The sequence below is a fragment of the Cynocephalus volans genome, chromosome 3, assembly GCF_027409185.1.
Source record: "Cynocephalus volans isolate mCynVol1 chromosome 3, mCynVol1.pri, whole genome shotgun sequence".
Classification (NCBI taxonomy): Eukaryota; Metazoa; Chordata; class Mammalia; order Dermoptera; family Cynocephalidae; genus Cynocephalus; species Cynocephalus volans.
In genome coordinates, this window is record NC_084462.1 from 154,871,994 (window position 1) to 154,893,031 (window position 21,038).

A 21,038-nucleotide genomic window follows, 5' to 3' on the forward strand; every position below is an offset into this window, starting at 1 on the left:
AAATGTTCAGAGGTAAAGTTACCAGGAGCTCCAATCTTGTTTAATGATTGCTCCCCCGCTCCCTTGCTCAGTATCCCAGTCATATTTCAGCTACTCTATACCATGATTTGTGCTGAGCTAATAGCTCCGACGTGAATACAATGTAAGCAGCTTATTCCTGTCTAATTCAGGAAGGTCTCTCTTAGGGTTTGAAGTCCCTGGGGATCCAAAGCTGTCCTAGGAATAAGCCTTGCTCAATTTAGTCCAGCACAAAAGCAGGCGAGTAATAATTAATGAAATGGAGAAATTAACCCGCACTGGGAAATACGTCTTTGAGGAATTTGGTATTCTTTGTGAAATAAAAGACTACGCCGTGTTGGGAAGATGCGCGAAAGGACCTCGGGCCAGCAGCCTGTAGAGAGGGGTTTTAATCCTAGCACTGCTCTAACCAGCTGAAAGGTGGTTAGCTCTCCGAGCCTCAGTTTCCCCATCTATAAAACAAGGGGTAGGCTTGACGGTCCCTCTCTCAATGTAATTTCCCAGCCCGAAGTTCAGGAAGAAGTCCACAAAACGAATAAAATCCCTTCAAGCACTGCTAGATGTGAGCTCACTGGTTGAGGCTGAACGGTCTGATCTTCGGGTCCAAGCAGTAGGGGCGGCCACAGGACACCAACCCCTCTTAATTTATAAACACACTTCGCTCAGACTAGTGCCTATCCTCTGAAGACCTGCATTTTCCCCGCCTCTCAAGCACACCTGGCTGGGCCCCAGGAATCCTCCCCGAACTTCAAACCCCCGCCCCCAGGAGGGGAGGGGGCGAGGAGGCGTGCCTAGTTGTGCGCCTGCGTACTGAGGTCGGAGGCCCAAGGTCTTGCCCCAAGCCTGGGTCGTGCAACGAGCCGTGCCCTTTCCGGTAAGTCACGCGAGATTTCCCCTCAGCTCTGCTTCGGTGAGTGGCGCGCGAGGGCCCGCGAGTACTGGGGCATCCGGCGGCGGGCCGCACCGCTGCGGTAAGAGGCGTCAACTCCGAGCCGCGGTGACTTCCAAGTTTTTTCCCGGAGCTACTGGCGAAGCTGGCATCATTGCCCAGGACAGTAGGATAGGGAATGCTCGAGAAGCAAAAGCCGTTCTTTTCTCTCTCTCTTAACTGTTGAGTGGTAAGCAACCTCGTTCGGACATAATTGTTTTAGGTGAATTGGGACTTTGATTTAACACGTTTACTGAGCAGCTGCCTGGTGCCAGGCATGGGGGGTGGACATAAATCATTGAACAGAGCACACACAGATCCTTATCCTCTTCGTGCTGACGGTCTGGGAACTCAGTTTGAAATTCTGGGCTGTAGACGCAGACCTTTAGTAATTTCTCCATAAATAGTTGGTAGTGGGCCCGTAGAGAAAGGTGAGGTCGCTGAGAAAGGGAGGAGCTCGGCAGGAATCCCCACGTTCAAGACTTGGAGAGAGGAAGGAAGAAACTAGAAGACCCAAAGGAGCGGTGAGGACTGGCAGAGAGTCAGGACACGTCTTACTTACAGGTCGTGGTCAACAGAGGAATTTGTGGCAGAGTAATTGAGCAATAAGATGAAGATAGTAAAAAAAAGATAAGGACAGAGAAGTGCTTTATTAAAAGGTGTTAGGAAGCTCATGTGATGGAAAAAGCCCATGTGATGGAAATGGTGTGTGTTGTGTTTGAATATGAGTTCTAGTGTTATTACAAATTTCGACCTTGGACAAATTATTCAACCTCCCTGTACCTCCCTTTCCTCTATACAATGAAGACTAGGATATTACCAACCTCATAGGGTTGCTGGGGGTAGGGAGGTAAAACAAGAAAATGAATGTAAAGCCTTTAGCCCAGTTCCTGACACTTAGGTATTATTTTGGAATATTACTTAGAACCGATTAGGAACCCACTTAATATCATACCAGGCAAATATGATTTGCTGAGGTTTTCCCCCTACTTCTGATGAGTTTAACACTAGCACTCCCTGTTTTTGTGATCTTGAACTTGGTGTGGCTTATTTTAGATATTAATTTTATGACTTAGTCAAGTTCTTTATATTTTTAATGTATTGTTTGTTGTGCTATTGAGGGATATTGTGCAATTATCTTACATTATTTAGTTGTAATATTTGACACTTGAAAAGTTTCTAATTTAATACAGAGGAAGAGAACGTTAATAGTGTACTTTTCATGCTAAGCAGATACAGTATCTACGGTATGCATATTTTAAAGAAATAAAACGTACTGTTGAAAGTAATTAGGGAAGAGGGCAAATATGAAACTTCATTTGGAAAGACTTCTTGGAAAATTTAGCCATCATGGTGCTATTAATGACCACTTAAGGACAGTTTGGACCCACTGATTTTGGATGAACTTTGCTTTCTAACCCTTATACATAATTTACAAACATGGTGATTTAATGGAAAATTCCCTTTTGAAAATATATTTAGCCTAGCCCTGCAAGACATTGTGGACTTCTTGATGTGATGAAATAGGATGCATGCAACACCACCTTTGAAGATTCTTGCCTAAAAAAATTGAACCTGAACTTAATCAAGCCTCTAGATCTAGATCTAACCGCCAGTAACCTGTAAGGGGAGGAGATAGAAGAACAAGATAAATGACATCATGAGGAAGAAGAGGGCATTCTACAGATAAAGGAACGAAGAAACAGATTAATGGCTTGAGGGCTGGCCGGTTAGCTCAGTTGATTAGAGCGAGGTGTTGATAACACCAAAGTCAAGGGTTTGGATCGCCATACCAGCCAGCTGCCAAAACAAAACAAATCAATGGCATGAAATAAAAAGGGAAGAGAGACTCAAAATGTGTGTGGACCTCGAATCCTGATTCTAATGAACCAACTGTAAAAAGACATTTTTGAGACAATCAGGGAATTTGAATATGCACTAAGTGTTAGATGATATTAAGGAATTAACTGTACTATTAATTCTTTGGGGTGTAATAATGGCATAGTGTTTATGTTTAAAACAATCTGTTATCAGAGATGCCTAAGTGAAGGATTTTTGGGTGAAATGGAGTAATGTCTGGGATTTGCTTTAAGTGGAAGCTGGAAAATGTTGTCTTTTGGCTGGGCAACATTGTGTCCAGAAGGAGAGAATGGATATGGAGGGCAATTAGTCATTTATGTCACAACCAGCGAGATTATAAAAAGTAAGGAAACAAATAGGACGTATTTCTATGTTCTTCATTCTGTCTTTCTGAATGTCAGTAAACCAGACATTTAGTTCTTAATCAGGAGCAGAATTCCTCTCCTCTAGGATAGGGTACCTGCTGGAGAGTTGCACATTGCCATATGACTGTATATATAAAAGCCCTGTTTGGGGGAGATTGTGGGGAAATAGTGGAAAGAGTGAGGACATGTGAGATCTGGGATGAGGAGGTTTGTGTTTCAGTCCTACCTCTTCTACTTTCCTGCTCTGTGATCTTGGGCACAAACAGTACCTCGACTTCCCTCTGTAAAATGAAGATAGTAATATATTTACCTATATAACTTTGTTATAAGGAATAAGTAATGGAATCTGTGTGAAAGCTCTTTGTAAATTAATAATTTCATCTCCATATAAATACTATGTTATCGCTTCTCGGCCTTTTGGCTAAGATCAAGTGTAAATACTATGTTAAGCGACATTTGAAAAGATATCCCATGATGACTATTTAACATTTTGGGGAGGTATATATAAATCTCAGGTCTGTAGAGGATACTCAGATACTATATAGGATACAGAAATATGAAGAAATTCAAGGATCCTTTAAATTTAGAAACTTTTTGAGTGGAGTCATGAATAAATGAAATTACCTAGTGATACAAGGTAAGGGATTATTAAGTATTAGATGGATTTACAGATATTTGTTAAAGGTATAATAAGTGTTGCTGTATAAAATCTTTACATTTAGAAATGATGGTAAGGGCTAAGTATGTTGCAGTGTAAAAAATAAGTGATTGATGAAATTGTTCTTTGGGCTTCTCATTGTTACTGGTATTAGGTATTAAAGATGATAAAATATCTAATGAGAAAAGACAGAAATGGTAAATAAATACATTAATTTTTTAAAAAAAGGATATTATTTGCATAATATCTTAAAAATCAGACAACTTAAAACATGTAGGATGGATATTTTTATGTAGTGGTTAAAAGATTGGCTCTGGAATGTCAGAAAGGTTGGGTTTGAATCTATCTTGACCACTTCAAGTAAGTGCTTAAGCTCTGTAGGGTACAGTTTCCTTGTGTATAAAGTGGGGAAAATAATAATACTTAATAGAGTTGTTAGGAGATTAAATGAGAGAACGTTCTTGTCTATATAAAGCACTCACAACAGTGCTTCACACCTAGTAACACTAAGCATTTGATTTTCTCATTTTTACTGATGGATAAAGTAAGCGAAGCAATTTTCAACGAGTCAGATAGTGCCAGCACAGGAACTTCATTGTGCTGCTTTCATTAGCTCAAATTGTAAACCCAGAATAAACTGATCCTTTACTTGTTTGGCCGTTCTGTGTTACAGAATTTTTTATAAGGTGAGAATGTAAAAATGTCTTTGATGTATTATTACTTGTATAGTGAGCAAAACTACTAAGGAATTTTCATTTTTGATAAATGAATAAAAGAACTTTTGAAAATTTGGTTACATCTCAATTAAGCAGTTAGTATTTTTATTTTGCCACTAGATTAACTGGCTAGCTCTGGAGGAGTATATCATGTTTTCTTTTAATCAAGCCTAGTAGGAGGCTTGATCATGATGGTGTGAAGATGAATGTGCTTGAGTTATCTGAGGCCAAAAATATTTTGCCTCCCTCAGTCTTCAGTGAACTTGTTCTATTAGCTAAGAATTCTAACTAGATTTAGTCTTTCTTCATATATTTGCTCTGACAAGTGCATATATCTTTTTTGGATCCTAAATGTGATTTTTCCTCTTTCAGAAACACAAATGGCTTCTTTTTTATTTTTAAATTGTTGAATACTTAAAATCTTTCTTGTGATTTAAAAAATTTTCTATTTATAGGAGTTGTTTTCTATAGGAATCTTCTAAGACCACTGCACAAACAGGGTGATGATTGTACAAAGAGTGGTACTGAATTCTCGACCTGGTATGTATTTGTCTGTGATGAATGAACAACTGTGGTCTTTGATAATTATTAATGCAAATGGAGGAATAAAAATTAATATGATGTCAATGTGGTGGATTAAGGTAGTAAGATATTAACACTATTAAATTTATTATAATAAACTAAACAATATAATATTCAGTTTTTCAGGTGATAACTTATCAAGGCCGTTTGTTGATGAGATAAGGTATTTTGAAATCATAACATTTGAAAGGTTATATTACAAATATGTGTGGCTTTTGTTTCTTCTTTATAGTATGTATCATTGGTTCTTAAAATTTGCTTTTCTATTTTTTGCGAAACATACTGACTTATGTCAGTGGTGACATCTAACCTGAATCATAGAACCTTAGGTATGGAAGTAGCCTGAGGGGTTTGGGCCCACTGTTGCATTGGTTTTGCTGCCCACCTACTTTGTGACCTGGAGGAAGTCACTTAACTTTTCTGACCTCAGTTTTAGTAAAGTGAGCAGTTAGATTAAAATCTTTGTTCTGTTCCCACCTTGGAAATTCAGCGATTCTATGAATAAGAAATTTGCTTATGTTAAACGTAACTGAAGATGAGTACATTTTTAGTGATGACGTTTTCAGCTTGCACGTTTTTCTCATACTTCAAAATTTCTAATTTCCTAATTTTTAAGACTTTACTTTTTAAAAAAAATAAATAAAATAAATAAAAATAAACAGTCATTTAAGTTTTTGTTTGCTTTATAAAATGAGGAAGGAAAGTTTACCTAACTCTTTACATTGGCTGTTGTGGTGTTTCTGATACTTTGTAAATTTTAATTTTCATAATTTGAAAAAAATCTGAGTGTGATTTTTCACTTTTTGAAATCCTCCTATAATTTTAAACTAGATGAGGTGATTTACTTGTAATCATTTTTAAAAAGAAAATATGAAGTTTATAGCAATATTCCAAAAGAACTTTTTTGAGAAAATCAGGAGCATTCAAAACTATTTGAAAAATTTATGTTGAGTAATTTCTACAGTTACAGAGAAATTACAAAATAGTATAGATTTATTCATGTCTTTATTAAAAGGGAGAACTCTGAATCTTAGAGTGGTCATTCAAAGAATAATAATTGTAAAGGAAAGTGACTTTTTGACTTCATATTTTTTGCTTAATATTTTAGGAAAAGATGGTAATCCAGTGGCAGAGAATTTCCGAATGGAAGAAGTCAGTTTACCAGATAATATATGTGAAGGACAAGTACAAGTTAGAACTCTTTATCTTTCTGTGGATCCTTACATGGTAAGAATCAAGATGTTGTGACTTGGTGAAAAATAATTTTATTTTTAGGCTGGCTGGTTAGCTCAGTTGGTTAGAGCATGGTGTTATAACATGTCAAGGGTTCGGATCCCCTCATCTGCCAGCTGCCAAAAAAAAAATTTTTTTTTTTTTAATTTTTATATTTTCCATGTTGGTGTGTCTGAATTTTATTGTGCAATCCTTATAATTGATAAATATTTGAGTGGTTGTATCTTGATACCTGTGAATTACAGATTACCTTTATTTTTATTCACTAGTGTTAATTAAGGAGTGTTGTAGAGGGATGTATTTATAGTAGTAGTACTTGTGTTAACTCAGTTCTTCCATATGTCCATATCACTTCCCAGTAGTCAGTAAAGCTTAAAGATAGTAAAATAGGGTTGGAAATTCTTCCAGATAGGTCTAGTTTACAAAGCAGGCTATGTACAAGATCTTTATTAGAGTTGATCTCTTTTTGAAAAGAACTCACTTATGCTACCTCTAAATAAAGGAAATTTATTAAAAAGGTATATATTGCCTATGACTGCAACTAAGGAAGCCATCAGGCACAGGGACTTAGGCTCTAAGGGTTGGCATCTTACTCTGCTTCTCTCAGAGGTCACACAGTCTCTTCTTTCCTTTATTCCTAACTTCACGTCATGGCCATGACAAGCACATGTCTACCCATCAGTTTACCTACTGATATTAATAGCCTCAAGGCTTCCTATGTCTATCCTTATGCTAGTACTTCACTGTCTTGATTACTATAGCTTTGTAGCAAGTTTCGAAATTAGGAAGTGTGAGTCTTTCAACTTTGTTCTTTTTCAAGATTGTTTTGGCTATAGTGGATCCCTTGAATTTCTGTATGAATTTTAGAATCAACTTGTCAGTTTCTGCACAGAAGCCAGCTGGGGTTTTGGGGGGTATTGCTTTGAATCTGTTCGTCAGTTTAGGGCATATTGCCATCTGTGATGGGTAGTTTTATGTATCAACTTTACTAGGCCATGGGATGCCTGGACAGCTGGCTAAACATTATTTCTGGGTGTTTCTGGAAGAGAATAGCATTTGAACTTGCAGACTGACTGGAACAGATGTTCCTTTCCAACGTGGATGGACATCATCCAGTCCGTTGAGGGCCTGAATAGAACAAAAAGGTAGAGGAAAGTTGAATTAACTCTACCTGACTGCTTAAGCTGGGGCATTGATCTTCTCCTGCCCTCTGAGCTTTTAGTTCTCAGGCCTTCATACCTGGACTGGAATCTATACCAGCTCTTCTGCTCTCAGGCATTTGAACAACACCAGTGGCTTTTCTGGGTCTCTTGCTTGTAGATAGCAAACAATGGGACTTCTCAGCCTCCATAATTGTGTAAGCCACTATCTTATAATAAGTCTCTTTATATATATGTATATATCTTATTGGTTCTGTTTCTTTGGAGAACTCTGACACCATCCTAATTCACTGATCCATGAACACATGATGACTGTACTTATTTTGGTGTTCTTTAATTTATTTCAGCAATGTTTTGTAGTTCTCAAGAGTATAAATTTTGTACTTCTTTTGTTAGATTTTGTCCTTCTTTCCTTCCTTCTTCTTCTTTTTTTGGTGGCAGGCCAGTGTGGGGATCTGAACCTATGATCCTGGTGTTACTAGCACCGTATCCTCCCAAGTGAGCTAAGTGGCCATCCACTTTTGTTAAACTTATTATGACGTATTCTATTCTGTTTGATGCTGTTGTAAATGGAATTTTTAAAAAATTCACTTTAAGATTGTTCATTGCTAGTATATAGATATATAATTGATTTTTGTATCTTGATCTTGTATTCTGCAACCTTGCTGAACTTGTTTATTACCTCTCATGGTTCTTTTGGTAGATTCTTTAGGATTTTCTATGATCATGTCATCTATAAATATAGTTTTATTTCTTTGTTTCTAAGTCTTTTATTTCATTTTCTTGCCTAATTGCCCTGACTAGAACCTCCAGTACAATGCTGAATAGAAATGGTGAGAGTGGGCATCCTTGTCTTGTTCCTTATCTTAGGGGAAAACATTCATTGTCTTTAACCATTAAGTGTGATGTTAACTGTGGGATTTTTGTAGGTGGCCTTTATCAGGTTGAGGAGTTTTCCTCCTATTCCTGGTTTGTTGAATGTTTGTATCATGAAGGGGTGTAGATTTTTAAAAGATTGTGGTAAAATATATATAACATACAATTCAATTTACCATTTTAACCATTTTAAAGTGTACAGTCCAGTAGCATTAAAAACATTGACACACACACACACACAAAAACATTCACAGAGTTGTATAGTCATCACCACTTTTAATTTCTAGAACCTTTTCATTATCCTAAGTAGAAAATTTGATCCCATTAAACAATAACTTCACTATCCGCCCCTCCACCCAGAAGGGTGATAGATTTTGTCAGATACTTTTTCTACATCTATTGGGATGAGCATGTAGTTTTGCTTTTTAATCTATTAATATGGCTTATTAGATTAATTGATTTTGGATGTTAAATCAATCTTGCATTCCTGGGATAAATCCCACTTGATCATAGAGTGTAATTCCTTTTACATGTTGCTAGATTTGGTTTGCTACTATTTTGTTGAGGATTTTTGCATCCATATTGTGATATTATAATATTTATATGCTGGTTTTGATCTACAGTTCCTGGCTTATACTACTTTCTGACCTTCTGCTCTCCTTTCACCTGCTCCTTTTTCTCCTAGAGACAGGAAATTCTCTGACCTACCTTTGCTGATTATAGGTCATGAGACCCCCATTTCAGGAGGGGTCCTGCCTCATACCCAGAAGGAAGGAAAGCTGCACAAAGAGGCCAAGAACGACCTGAACAAACAGGCCTTGCTGGGTTTTCCCACCTAGTCTGTTAGTGTTAGATCATATTCTTTTTGTCCAATCACATTTCTACATGGTTGTCCATGCTTTAATCATGCCTATGTATTGAAAATCTTGTAGAAGAACCCAAGAGCACAGGGTTGGGTGATCTTCCGGAGAGCAAACACATGGGGTTTTTTTCCTCTACTTGCCGGGAGGGTGGTGCACCCCAACTCCGTGGGAACAGAAGCTCCTGTGCTTGGGACCCTTCCAAACCTTTCCCTATATATCTCTTCATCTGGCTGTTTATTTGTATCCCTTAAAATATCCTTTATAATAAACCGGTAGGTAAACATAAAATGTTTCCCTGAGTTTTGTAAGCCGCTCAGCAAGTTAATCTAACCCAAGTAGGGGGTTATGGGGACCCCAGTTCATAGCCAGTTGGTCAGAAGCACAGGCAAAACAACCTGTAGCTTGCAATTGGCATCAGAATTGGGGGGGGGCAGTCTTGGGGACTAAAGTCCCCAGTCTGTGAGATCTGATGCTATCTCCAGGTAGATAGTGTCAGAATTGAATTGGAGGGCACCCAGCTGGTGTCCACTGTGAAATTGGTTACTTGCTTGCTACTTAGGAGAAATATCCTCACAATTGGTCATAGAAGTCAGAGGTCTGTCTTCTGTGTTGATTGCTGCTCAGTAAAAGTAGAGGGAAAGCATTATGTTTTTTCCCACTCATACATATATTCATAAGAGATACTGGTCTGTAGTTTTCTTTTTTAGTGATGTCTTCATCTGGTTTTGGTATCAGGGTAATACTGGCCTCATAGAATGAGTTGGAAGGTGTTTCTTCCTCTTCTATTTTTGAAAGAGTTTGTGAAGCGTTGGTGTGAATTCTTTAAAAGATTGGTAGAATCCAGGGCTGGCTGGTTAGCTCGGTTAGAGTGCAGTGTTACAATATCAAGGTCAAGGGTTCAGATCCCCTCACCCACCAACCACCAAAAACAAAAAACAAACAAAAAAATTGGTAGAGTTCATCAATGAAGCTATCTAGGCCTGGGCTTTTCTTTTTGGAAAGTTTTAAAATTACTAATTCAATATCTTTACTTGTTATAGGTCTATAAAAATTTTCAATTTCTTCTTGAGTCAGCTTCAGTAGTTGGTGTCTTTCTAGTAATTTGTCGTTTTCATCTAAGTTGTATAATTTGTTGGCATACAGTTGTTCATGGTATTCCCTTATTATCCTTCTCGTTTCTGTAAGGTCAGTAGTAATGTCCCTTCTTTGTTCCTGATTTTAGTAATTTAAGTCTTCCAAGATTTTTTTTCTTGGCCTACATAGAACTTTGTCAAAATTTGTTAATTTTTTCAAAAAACCAACTTTTGATTTTGTTGATTTTCTATATTGTTTTTCTATTATCCATTTCATTAATTTATGATTTTTTAAATACAATTTTTACAGCTTCTTGTGATTCTGTATTTAAAAATAAAAAGTTAAGGGTTGGTCAGTTAGCTCACTTGATTAGAGCATGGTGTTGGTAACATCAGAGTTAAGGGATAAGGTTCCCATACTGGCCAGTTGCCAAAAGAAACAAACAAACAAAAAAAGTTAAAAGAAAATAAGGATGACTTATTCAATAAATTGTGTTGAATCAGTTAACTATAAACTTTTAGGGAAAAAATTACATCCTTAGCTCAATTCCTACACCAGAATAAATTCCAACAGATAATACAAAGCTAAAGAAAAAATGTGACTATAAGAAATTTTTGAAAAAATATAGGCAAACAACTGAATGATGTTGGGGAATCAAAGATTTTCTAGAAACAATAGCAAACCCAGATACTATGAAAGAACATGATTAACGTATGTGACTATTTAAAAAAACACTATGTTTTTATAAAACACAATAAAACAGCATGTACAAAATCAAAAGATAAGTGGCAAACAGAAAAATTTACATTATAAATAATAAGAAAAAAGATAATGTCTGTTATGTAGAAAGCTTCTGTAATTATAAAAAGCAGAAAGATGGGCAAAAACCACAAATACGTAATTTATAATTTCTTTCTGGATTACCATTTCTATATATATGCTTGCCTTGTCCTTCTGGCTTTTAGAGTACTCTTGTAGATAGAAGATAAATAGAATCCTGGCTTACCTCTTCTCAGGCTTCGCCTACAACGGAAACTGAACTGGCAGTACCACTTCCTGCCAGGACAGTTGTAGCTTTGGGAAAGCTCACCTTCCTTCTAATCCACTAGTGCAGTTCAGGCTCTGTCTCCCCAGTGATGCCAATCACACTTGATTATGCTTACAGTTGAAAACAATTTGATGACTTCATTCAAAATTCTTTCCAAGGGCTGGTGGGTTAGCTCACTTGGTTAGAGCGTGGTGCTGCTAATGCTAAGGTCAAGGGTTCGGATCCCCTTACCAGCCAGCCGCCTAAAATAAAATAAACGAAAGGCATCTCTTATGGGCTGGCTGGTTAGCTCAGTTGGTTAGAGCATGGTTTTGATTACCACAGTCTAATTTTAGGACATACTTAAGTTCCTTTTTAATTGCACTTCTTTACTTGTTAGAGAAGAGGTACATGTTTTTTTAAAATGAAAAATAACTGAGCTGGTTGGTTAGCTCAGTTGGTTAGAGTGTGGTGTTGGTTAACACCAAGGTCAAAGGTTCGGATCCCTGTACTGGCCATAAAATCTTTAAAAAATAACTGAAAGGGAGAGAGAAATTAAGATAAATTTTATTTTTATTTAGTTGACTCACTTAACATTACTTATTATATACTTTTAGTCGCTGGGTAAATTAGTAAACTGCTTTAGTATTATCTGACAAAATTATCTTAATCAATATTTTCTTTTTTTAGCGTTGTAGAATGAATGAAGATACAGGCACTGATTATATAACACCTTGGCAGCTGTCTCAAGTGGTTGATGGTGGAGGTATTGGAGTTATAGAGGAAAGCAAACACACAAATTTGACTGAAGGTGATTTTGTGACTTCCTTCTATTGGCCCTGGCAAACCAAGGTTATTCTGGATGGAAATAGCCTTGAAAAGGTGAGTATTATATAAAAGTATCTGATTTTTTTTTTCCCTCTGTAATTCTCACTTTGTGCATTTGTATTAAGTTTTATTTGTTATCAGGGAAAAAATGAAAGTATATGTTTTCTTTTAGCTAGCAGCCAAATATGGAAAGCCTTTGTTCATTTTCCACTGTTGGCTATAACTGTATGTGACATTTCTTTCCCTGGCTATTGTTTTTTCAGGGTTTCTTTTGATTACCAATGCCAATCTGAAATGTAAATATTGTTTCAGTTCTATTATTATTATTTTTTGCGGCTGGCCAGTGCAAGGATCTGAACCCTTGATCTTGGTATTACCAGCACCACACTCTGCTGGGTGAGATAACCGTAACCAGCTAGCTGTCAAACTCTTTGCTATATATACTTGGCCCCAGTTTCCTTTTTAGGTTAACAATAGGTATTAGATATGAGGAAGAGGAATTCAGAAGGGATAGAGAAATGATATTTGCTGAACACAAACTTATCTCACAGTGTTTTTGTTTTTTGTTTTTAATTTCTAGAACTTCTAATTAGATCTTTTCAAACCAGTCTGTTTTTTGTTTTGGGGAGTTTTTTGGCAGCTGGCTTGTACAGGGATCCAAACCCTTGACATTGGTGTTATTAGCACCACACTCTCCCAAATGAGCCATTGGCCATTCCTCTCTGTTTTATACTGGCTTTCCTAATAAACAGCTATTACGTATATGAAATGTTTGTGTACTGTAGACCTTCCTGTGTATTGTAGACTTTAAAATCTCTATTAACTTAATCTACATACCAGATTTAGCTGACAGCCATTTAAAACTATTGGATACAAACTACTGTTTTATTTCTTTGTGACAGTGGAACTACAAAGCAAACAAAGGTGGAAGATCTTGATTACTTTTGACAGCTTATTAAAATTTTACCAAAATTATTCAATTCCTTAAAAAATTATTATAAAACCTTTATGGTAGGGAGTCTTTCTTTATAAATTTTTTTTCAATTCTTCCTAACTTTACAGATAAGAAAACAAACACAGAAAAAGTAAGAGCAATATAATTAATTATTGATAGGGCCTAGGAAACATCAACATATAATGCTAAATTGAAAGAGACCTCATTTTATTCTGCAGTTAAACTAGAAGAAATTGTATCATACCTTCCTTACATTTTTTTTGATGCATTTTAAGCATCAGTAATGAGAACTGTTGGAGTTTGAGTTGATTTTTATAGATAAATGTTTACTTTGGAATTGCTCAGAGGTTTAAAAATCTAACTTTGCCTAGTGTTTTCCTATGAAGCATTTCCTCTCTTTTGATATACTCAGGGCACTAACAAGAAAGCATATTTAGTCTCTTTTATATGGGAATTTTTTTAAAGTTGGCTTTTTTAATATGAAGAGAAGTAATACTCGTGTTTTACTTTTTACAAATAAATTGTAGAATATTAACAAGATTGAAGAGTGGCTTACTGTTCTGGAAACCATATGAGGGTACTTTAAAAAGCTCATGAAAAATTCATATAATTTTTAAATTCTAATTTTCCACAGACTTTATGAAGTACTCTTGTGTTAGGTTGTTTATTAGGCTGCTTGGACCGCCATAACAAAATACCACGGGCTGGGTGGCATAAACAACAGAAATTTATTTTCTCACAGTTCTGGAGGCTAGAAGTCCAAGATCAAGATGCTGGAAAATTCAGTTTCTAGTGAGGCCTCTCTTCTGGCTTGCAGATGGCTGCTTTCTTGCTGTGTCCTCTTGGGGCCTTTCCTCTGTGCCTGTGCAGAGATCTCTTGTGTTTCTTCTTCTTATAAGGGCACAAATCCTTTGAGATTAGAGCCCTACCCTTATAACCTCATTTAACCTTAAAAAATCTCCTTAAAGGCCCTATCTCCAAATATAGTCATATTTGGGTTAGATCTTTAACATATGAATTTGGGAGGGAGGACACAATTCAGTCCATAACAGGTTGTCTCCACCTTGTTTTCTTAAAACAGGAATTCCTAGCATTATTTTTAAAAGGTATATTTTATTCTAGGTAGACCCACGACTTGTGGATGGACACCTTTCATATTTTCTTGGAGCTATAGGTATGCCTGGTTTGACTTCCTTGATTGGGATACAGGAAAAAGGTTATATAACTGCTGGATCTAATCAGACATTGGTTGTCAGTGGAGCTGCAGGTGCCTGTGGATCCTTGGCTGGACAGGTAAAACTTTCTGAAAATTATCTGATCTTCTAAAAAAGTAATCATATGTGGCTGGCTGGTTAGCTGAATTGATTAGAGCATGGTAGTGATATAACCAAGGTCCAGGGTTCAGTCCCTGTACTGGCCAGCTGCCTAAATAAATAAAATTTTAAAAATAAAATAAAAAAGTGATAATTGAATCTCTGGATACATGTATATAATTTAAAATATATAATTGAATGAATTTATTATATGATTATTCACACATTTCTGGTAGAAATGGTGTTATCACCTGCTTAGACTCTATTAATAACAATATGAAAAAGGTAGATTTTTGTATCTTGTTCTCTATTAACCAAAAATAGATGTGGAAAATGCTGGAGCACTGCTGTCATCATTATAAGGAAGAGAACCTGTCTGGAATTACATGAATTAAAAAACAAATTCAAAATTTAAAGAAATATCCTCAAATAAGAAAGCACTTATTGGGTTCTAGAAATATGATAAACATTTTGGTAGAATTTTATAAAGTACATTGTTTTATAAATAATAGCCTTTATAGTATGAAAAAATTGAAACAAAACATTTTATTTATTTATTTTTTACATTCTAAGATGTTGTGGTGGGGGGGAGGTATGGGGATGGAGATGGGGGTTGGTGGGCAGGGTTGGCTCATGGCTGGCTCCTTTGCTGGCCTGGATATGGGGGTGGGGGTGTGTGGCTAAGGCCTGCTGTATGGTCCACTCTGGCTTGGGAGCCTCAGGGGCTTCCATGAAACAAAACATTTTATCTTAGCTGTGATTTTAGCTTCTCACAGGCCTGAAAAATATTGAATTGTAAGATAGTGATGTTTTGGGTCTATTTCTTTTATAAAATCAGATTTAAATTGTGAGGGGTTTTTTTGTTGTTTTTTATGGTGGCTGGCTGGGATTTTAACATTTAAACTAAGTATAATTTTATTCAATTTTAATTTTTTTTTTTTTTGTCTTTTTTGTGACCGGCACTCAGCCAGTGAGTGCACCGGCCATTCCTATATAGTATCCGAACCCGTGGCGGGAGCATCGCCGCGCTCCCAGCGCCACACTCTCCCGAGCGTGCCACGGGCTCGGCCCAAATTATTTTTAGATAAAAGCAGTGTAATGTAACCTAAATTGTGATGAACATTCTCATATACTTGTAATATCTTGTATACTTTCACATTTTTATACTTAAATATGACTATCTAAAGCCATTTAATTTTCAAAATTTTCCCCCTTAGATTGGCCGTTTGCTGGGCTGTTCCAGAGTGGTGGGAATTTGTGGAACACATGAGAAATGCGTCCTTTTGACCTCAGAACTTGGCTTTGATGCTGCAATTAATTATAAAAAAGGGAATGTGGCAGAACAACTCCGTGAATCATGCCCAGCTGGAGTAGATGTTTACTTTGACAATGTTGGTGGTGACATCAGTGATACAGTGATAAGTCAGGTTTGTTTGCTGAATTCTTTCTCTTACAGATTTGAATATTGCATTTTATTTGTTGTGATAATCTTTTCACCTAATACTGAGGAAAAAAAACTTTACAAAATTGTAGGGTTTATTGTGACAAATAATGTGATGATCAGTATTGTGCTTAAGTGATACAAAAGAGCTTGTTGATATCTACTTCCCTTTGCTTGCAGGTTTGCATTGTGAACTTCAATTTCAGTTCTTTGTTAGCAATATTTTTCACTTGTAGTTTATTTTTGTGAAAAATTACAGTCGTATTGTTGAAACGAAGTTCTGACCCCTAACTCACAGCCATGGCCCCTGACTTTATTCATAGATTGCAGGTGTTTCAGTCCGTTTTGTGTTGCTTTAACGGAATACCTGAGACTGGGTAATTCATAAAGAAGAGAGGTTGATTTGGCTTACAATTCTGGGACAGCTGCATCTGGCACAGGCCTCAGGCTGCTTCTACTCATGGTGGAAAGTGGCAGGGAGCCGGCAGATACAAGCAGATCACATGGCGAGAGGAAGCAAGAGAGAGAGAGAAGGTGCCAGGGTCTTTTTAAGCAACGAGCTCTCGCGGATACTAATAGAGTGAGAACTCACTCATTAATCCCCCTCCCCCAGGGAGAGCATTAATCCATTCATGAGGGATCCGCCCCCATGACTCAATCAGTTTCCAACACTGCGGCATTGGAGATCAAATTTCCACGTGAGTTTTGGAGGGGACAACACATCCAAACTCCATCAGCAGGCATTTAATGTGTTTTTATTAACAATATTATAAAATATCCACATGAGCTATTAACACTGCATAGTCCTTTATGTGATATTATTTACGGTTGAGGTTATATCAGTCAAGTCCAAAGAAACACACTACTTTTATTAATAAAAGTAGCAGTAACAACAATGACAACTAATGTGGTTCTTTTGCTGATTACCAAACTTTCATTTGCCTCTGTGTTCCTTAGGAGTAGACTTATTTCTAGCTAATTAAAACTCTGTTGTAACACCTCGGTCAAGGGTTCAGATCCCCACATCAGCCAGCTGCCAAGAGAAAAAAAAAAACTCTTAAATACATGTAATGGGTAAATCTTCAAAATAAACTTAATTAATTGGAAATAAAGGATTAAATACAGTAGTCAAGGAGGCTTTCATTGAAGCAGCCATAAAATCAGTACACATAGGAAAGACATATATCTAAGGGTATAACAGTTTTCTTTGTACAGATGAATCCGAACAGCCACATTATCCTTTGTGGTCAAATTTCTCAGTACAACAGAGACGTGCCTTATCCTCCCCCACTACCCCCTGCTGTGGAGGCAGTACAGAAAGAAAGAAACATCACAAGGTGTGTTCTTCCCCTTTGCACTTATTACCAGTTTCAAGGGGATTTAACTATCATAGATGCATATGAAATGTGTTTTCCTTCAGATAGAATTTTTTCTTATTAAATAAAATTTAAAAATATACATTTTTAAGCTGGTTCAATATTTAGATTTTGGCTAACTAGCTCCCTGAAAACTGATACTTGTTGGCTTTGACTGACTTGGCTTAGGTCACATGAGGGTGGAGAAAGGATGTTATCCTCAAAGGAAAAATCACAATGCTATCACAAAATGGGGTAGTGGATGCTGGGCAGATGAAAACAATGAAGTCTACTACACTTACCCCTGTAACCACACCTAAAACTATATCTGACCAGACTCAGTGTGATTAAGTACTAATATTTTAAGGATTAACAGATATTAAAGTTCTGGAAAGATCTGATCTTGGACTCTCATATTTTTTGATCACTATCCTTTTTTTCCCCACTACAGGGAAAGATTTCTGGTTTTAAATTATAAGGACAAATTTGAGCCTGGCATTCTACAGCTGAGTCAATGGTTTAAAGAAGGAAAGCTAAAGGTAGAACTTGTTTCTATTCTTTATCGATATAATTCTTCCTGCTACTTGATATACTTTTGTATTATTTGAATTTATTATAGTAAACATACTTGTTTATAAAAATTCCTACAAAAGGGCTGGTCGGTTAGCTCACTTGGTTAGAGTGTGGTTCTGATAACACCAAGGTCAAGGGTCATGGGGATCATACTGGCCAGCTACAAAAAAATAAAATTTCCTGCAAAAGAAATATATACTGAGTCAAGGGTTCAGATCCCTGTACTGGCCAGCTGTCAAAAGAAAAAAAAGAAAAGTGTGCTGAATAATATAAATTAACTTTACCTCTCAGGGAGTATAACCTCCTGGTTTAGAAACCCTCTCTTATTCCCTTTATCTAAAATCTTACTGAACTTTACTTGCTATAGGTTATATTACAAAATCAGTAGGTTTCCCCCAATATAAAATTGTAATATTCATTAATTTAACAAATATTTATGTAATGCTACCATGTGTTAGAAGCTGTGCTTTTGCAAATATCATTTAAGCATCTCCCAGTACTCTTACGTATTCACCATCATACGTCTTTGCTGCCCTCCATGGACATTCTGATCTGTCTCTTAGTTGTTTGAAAATCAGGACTTACTAATCAGGGTCCAGAGAGCCTGACCTAGCATGTTCTTGAAACCTCCAAATGGCAAGCAAAGTTGTATGTGTATGTGCTTAAGGTTTTTTGTTTTTTTTGTTTTGAAGTGAGGGTCTATAGCTTATGGTCTGTTACTAGATGAAGATCAGACAATGGGAAAATAGGATTTCATTTGGAAAAAAATCAATTGATAGGAAATTTTTCTGGGCTACCTATGTGAAATAAAGAATATCTGTTTTTAGACAGAAAGTGCTAAATGGCACTTCTGCCTTTTGCAAAAATGGAAACTATTAAATAGGGAAATTGAAGTTTAAAGAATACTAAATCAAGTTATTTTGATTTACAGATCAAAGAGACTGTGATAAATGGATTGGAAAACATCGGAGGTAAGAAGATGGTAGATTTATTTATCATATACATGTGCTCAGCACAAATATGAAGGGTCTTCAAAAAGTTCATAGAAAGATTTTTATTCTTTTGATTCTATTTTTCCATGAACTTTTTGAGGTATTCTTGTATTCTCTTTTTTCTTTTAATGCTATCTCTCTGGTGTTTTTTCTTTTTTATCATTTATTTCTTCTCTGTAAAACTGCCCTGCAGATTTCCTTAAATATCTTAATCAAACTCCATGAAAGTTCAAGTTAGTGGTATTATTTTCACTTTTCAAATTGTAAAATAAGTGTTTCTTTGGTTCTCAAACAGCTTATAAAAAAATGTAAGGGCCGACCCCGTGGCTCACTCGGGAGAGTGCGGCGCTGGGAGCGCAGCAGCGCTTCCGCTGTGGGTTCGGATCCTATATAGGGATGGCCAGTTCGCTCACTGGCTGAGAGCGGTCACAAAAAGGACAAAAAAAAAAAAAAAAAAAAAAAATGTAAGAATTGGGAAAGTTATTTAGCCTCTAGGTAACTTTCCCAGATTAAATGGTTTGGAGAATCATAAGATTATATTAAGCAAGTTTTCAATATTTAGGTTTTTTGCCTATTATACATAGGTTTAGACATTATTTTTTGTTTGTTTTAAATGAAAAGAATCAAATCATACTGATTTTTTTTTCTTTTTCAGAAAAAATTAATGTATTAATTTGTTTACTAAGGATAAATATAAATTTCAGTTGTTTTTCTGGCATAACAAATGTATTACACTTATTTACTTAAAACTTTATGATTAGAATTCTAGGATTTTTGACAGTTTCTTAAAAATTGTTTTCACTGACATTTTATTCTCATATTTTTTGCCTGTTGTCTTCAGTCTCTGTAAACAATGAACATTGATGCAGACACCCATTAGAAATTTCCAGTTTAGGTAAAAACAATTTTTTAAGATGTTAGTTGAGTTAGTTTGTGCTGTAACTTTGCCTGTGTTTTACTTAAATTTTCTTTTCATAACAATTTCCTTCTATGCTTAGTATTTAAGTTAGTGAAGAAATTATTCCAACTAATTTTATGCATCTGACCTCCCAATAAACAAGTATGATAGTGACACATCTTTTCAGGTAACCTATTTTTTTTTCCAGCTGCATTCCAGTCCATGATGACTGGAGGTAACATCGGAAAGCAGATAGTTTGCATTTCAGAAGAAATCTCTTTATAATCTCTGTAAATGTCTTCATCAAGGAATTCACACAGCTTTCTTTCCATTTTGCACAAAGATTTTTAACATACATAAAAAAATACCCTTAGAATACAAATACCTCTTGATTTAAATGTGATCATAGGTGATATTTTCTTAGTTGCATAACATAATTCTTTCCTATATCTTCATTGTCACATATACACTCTACATGCAACATGATTATTTACAAAAAAAACTGAAGTCAACATTTTTCTTTTTTTGCTAATGTTTGGAAAAATGCCAAAATAATTTTCTTATAAGCCTGTTTTGTCCCTGAAGTAATATTTTATCTTTGAAACAATATTTGTTTGTTATACTAGTCTGGCCTCTAATCACTACTTGCATTTTTGGCTTCTGTTAACTGAGCTTGCTTATCTGCCTAGACCACATGGATTCTGAGAAATGAAACTTACTGCTATGCTAGCCTTGAAAATGTGTTGCCTATAAAAGCTTTGTAAGACCTGAGCTCAGGGTCCAGATTTTCAAGCATTAGCTTGTCTGGGCCTGGCTGTATAATAAATACCTGACTCTCCAACCCTCTGAGTGTCATATGCTTTCTTGCTGAGTCTGTTTCCACAACGTTTTCTGGTGCATTGGCTGGGAAGCGATTTGGACTGGCCCCTTGAGCCACCAGTTTGGATGTGCGGCTCAGCTGGATCGGTGATGCTGCAGAGAACTGAGGGAGGTGCCGCTCAACTATTTTGTTGGGGCTTTGGTTCTATCGGGACCTCACCAACCCTAGAGAGTGCTTGTCTGACTGGACTCAGCAGAGGGAAGGACCAGGCAGACCCCCTTACCCTGCTGCCTTCTGCAGGACAGGTAGGCACCCTTCCCCATCAGTTCAGTCAGGCCTGCTTCCTGGATGAAGAAGAGCTCGATCACCTCCTGAAAGGGTCTCTTTGAGACCCTGATTGGCCCCTGAGCATTTGTGCTGGACCTTGTAGTAGGTCCATCTGGTCAGGGCTCTGTGGCAGAGTCCTGTTCAGCTCAGGTCAGGGTTTGGGGGAGGGGAATGTT

General features: G+C 36.6%; 1 protein-coding gene across 5 annotated transcripts; it reads left to right on the forward strand.

The window, feature by feature from the left end:
• The first annotated feature begins 857 nt into the window (after positions 1–857).
• Positions 858–20,556, forward strand: PTGR2 (prostaglandin reductase 2). Of its 5 annotated transcripts, none has more exons than XM_063089760.1 (10): positions 858–892; positions 5,001–5,085; positions 6,236–6,354; positions 12,051–12,242; positions 14,266–14,436; positions 15,674–15,883; positions 17,113–17,234; positions 17,704–17,791; positions 18,757–18,796; positions 19,924–20,556. In XM_063089760.1, exons 2-10 carry the CDS (start codon positions 5,049–5,051, stop codon positions 19,998–20,000), a joined length of 1,056 nt encoding a protein of 351 aa, XP_062945830.1. In that variant the 5' UTR covers positions 858–892; positions 5,001–5,048; the 3' UTR covers positions 20,001–20,556. The 5 variants fall into 5 exon arrangements, with proteins under 5 accessions (XP_062945830.1, XP_062945832.1, XP_062945828.1 ...); XM_063089758.1 differs by lacking the exon at positions 858–892 and adding an exon at positions 927–1,136; XM_063089759.1 differs by lacking the exon at positions 858–892 and adding an exon at positions 927–1,136 and having other exon boundaries at positions 5,017–5,085.
• Positions 20,557–21,038: the final 482 nt, after the last annotated feature.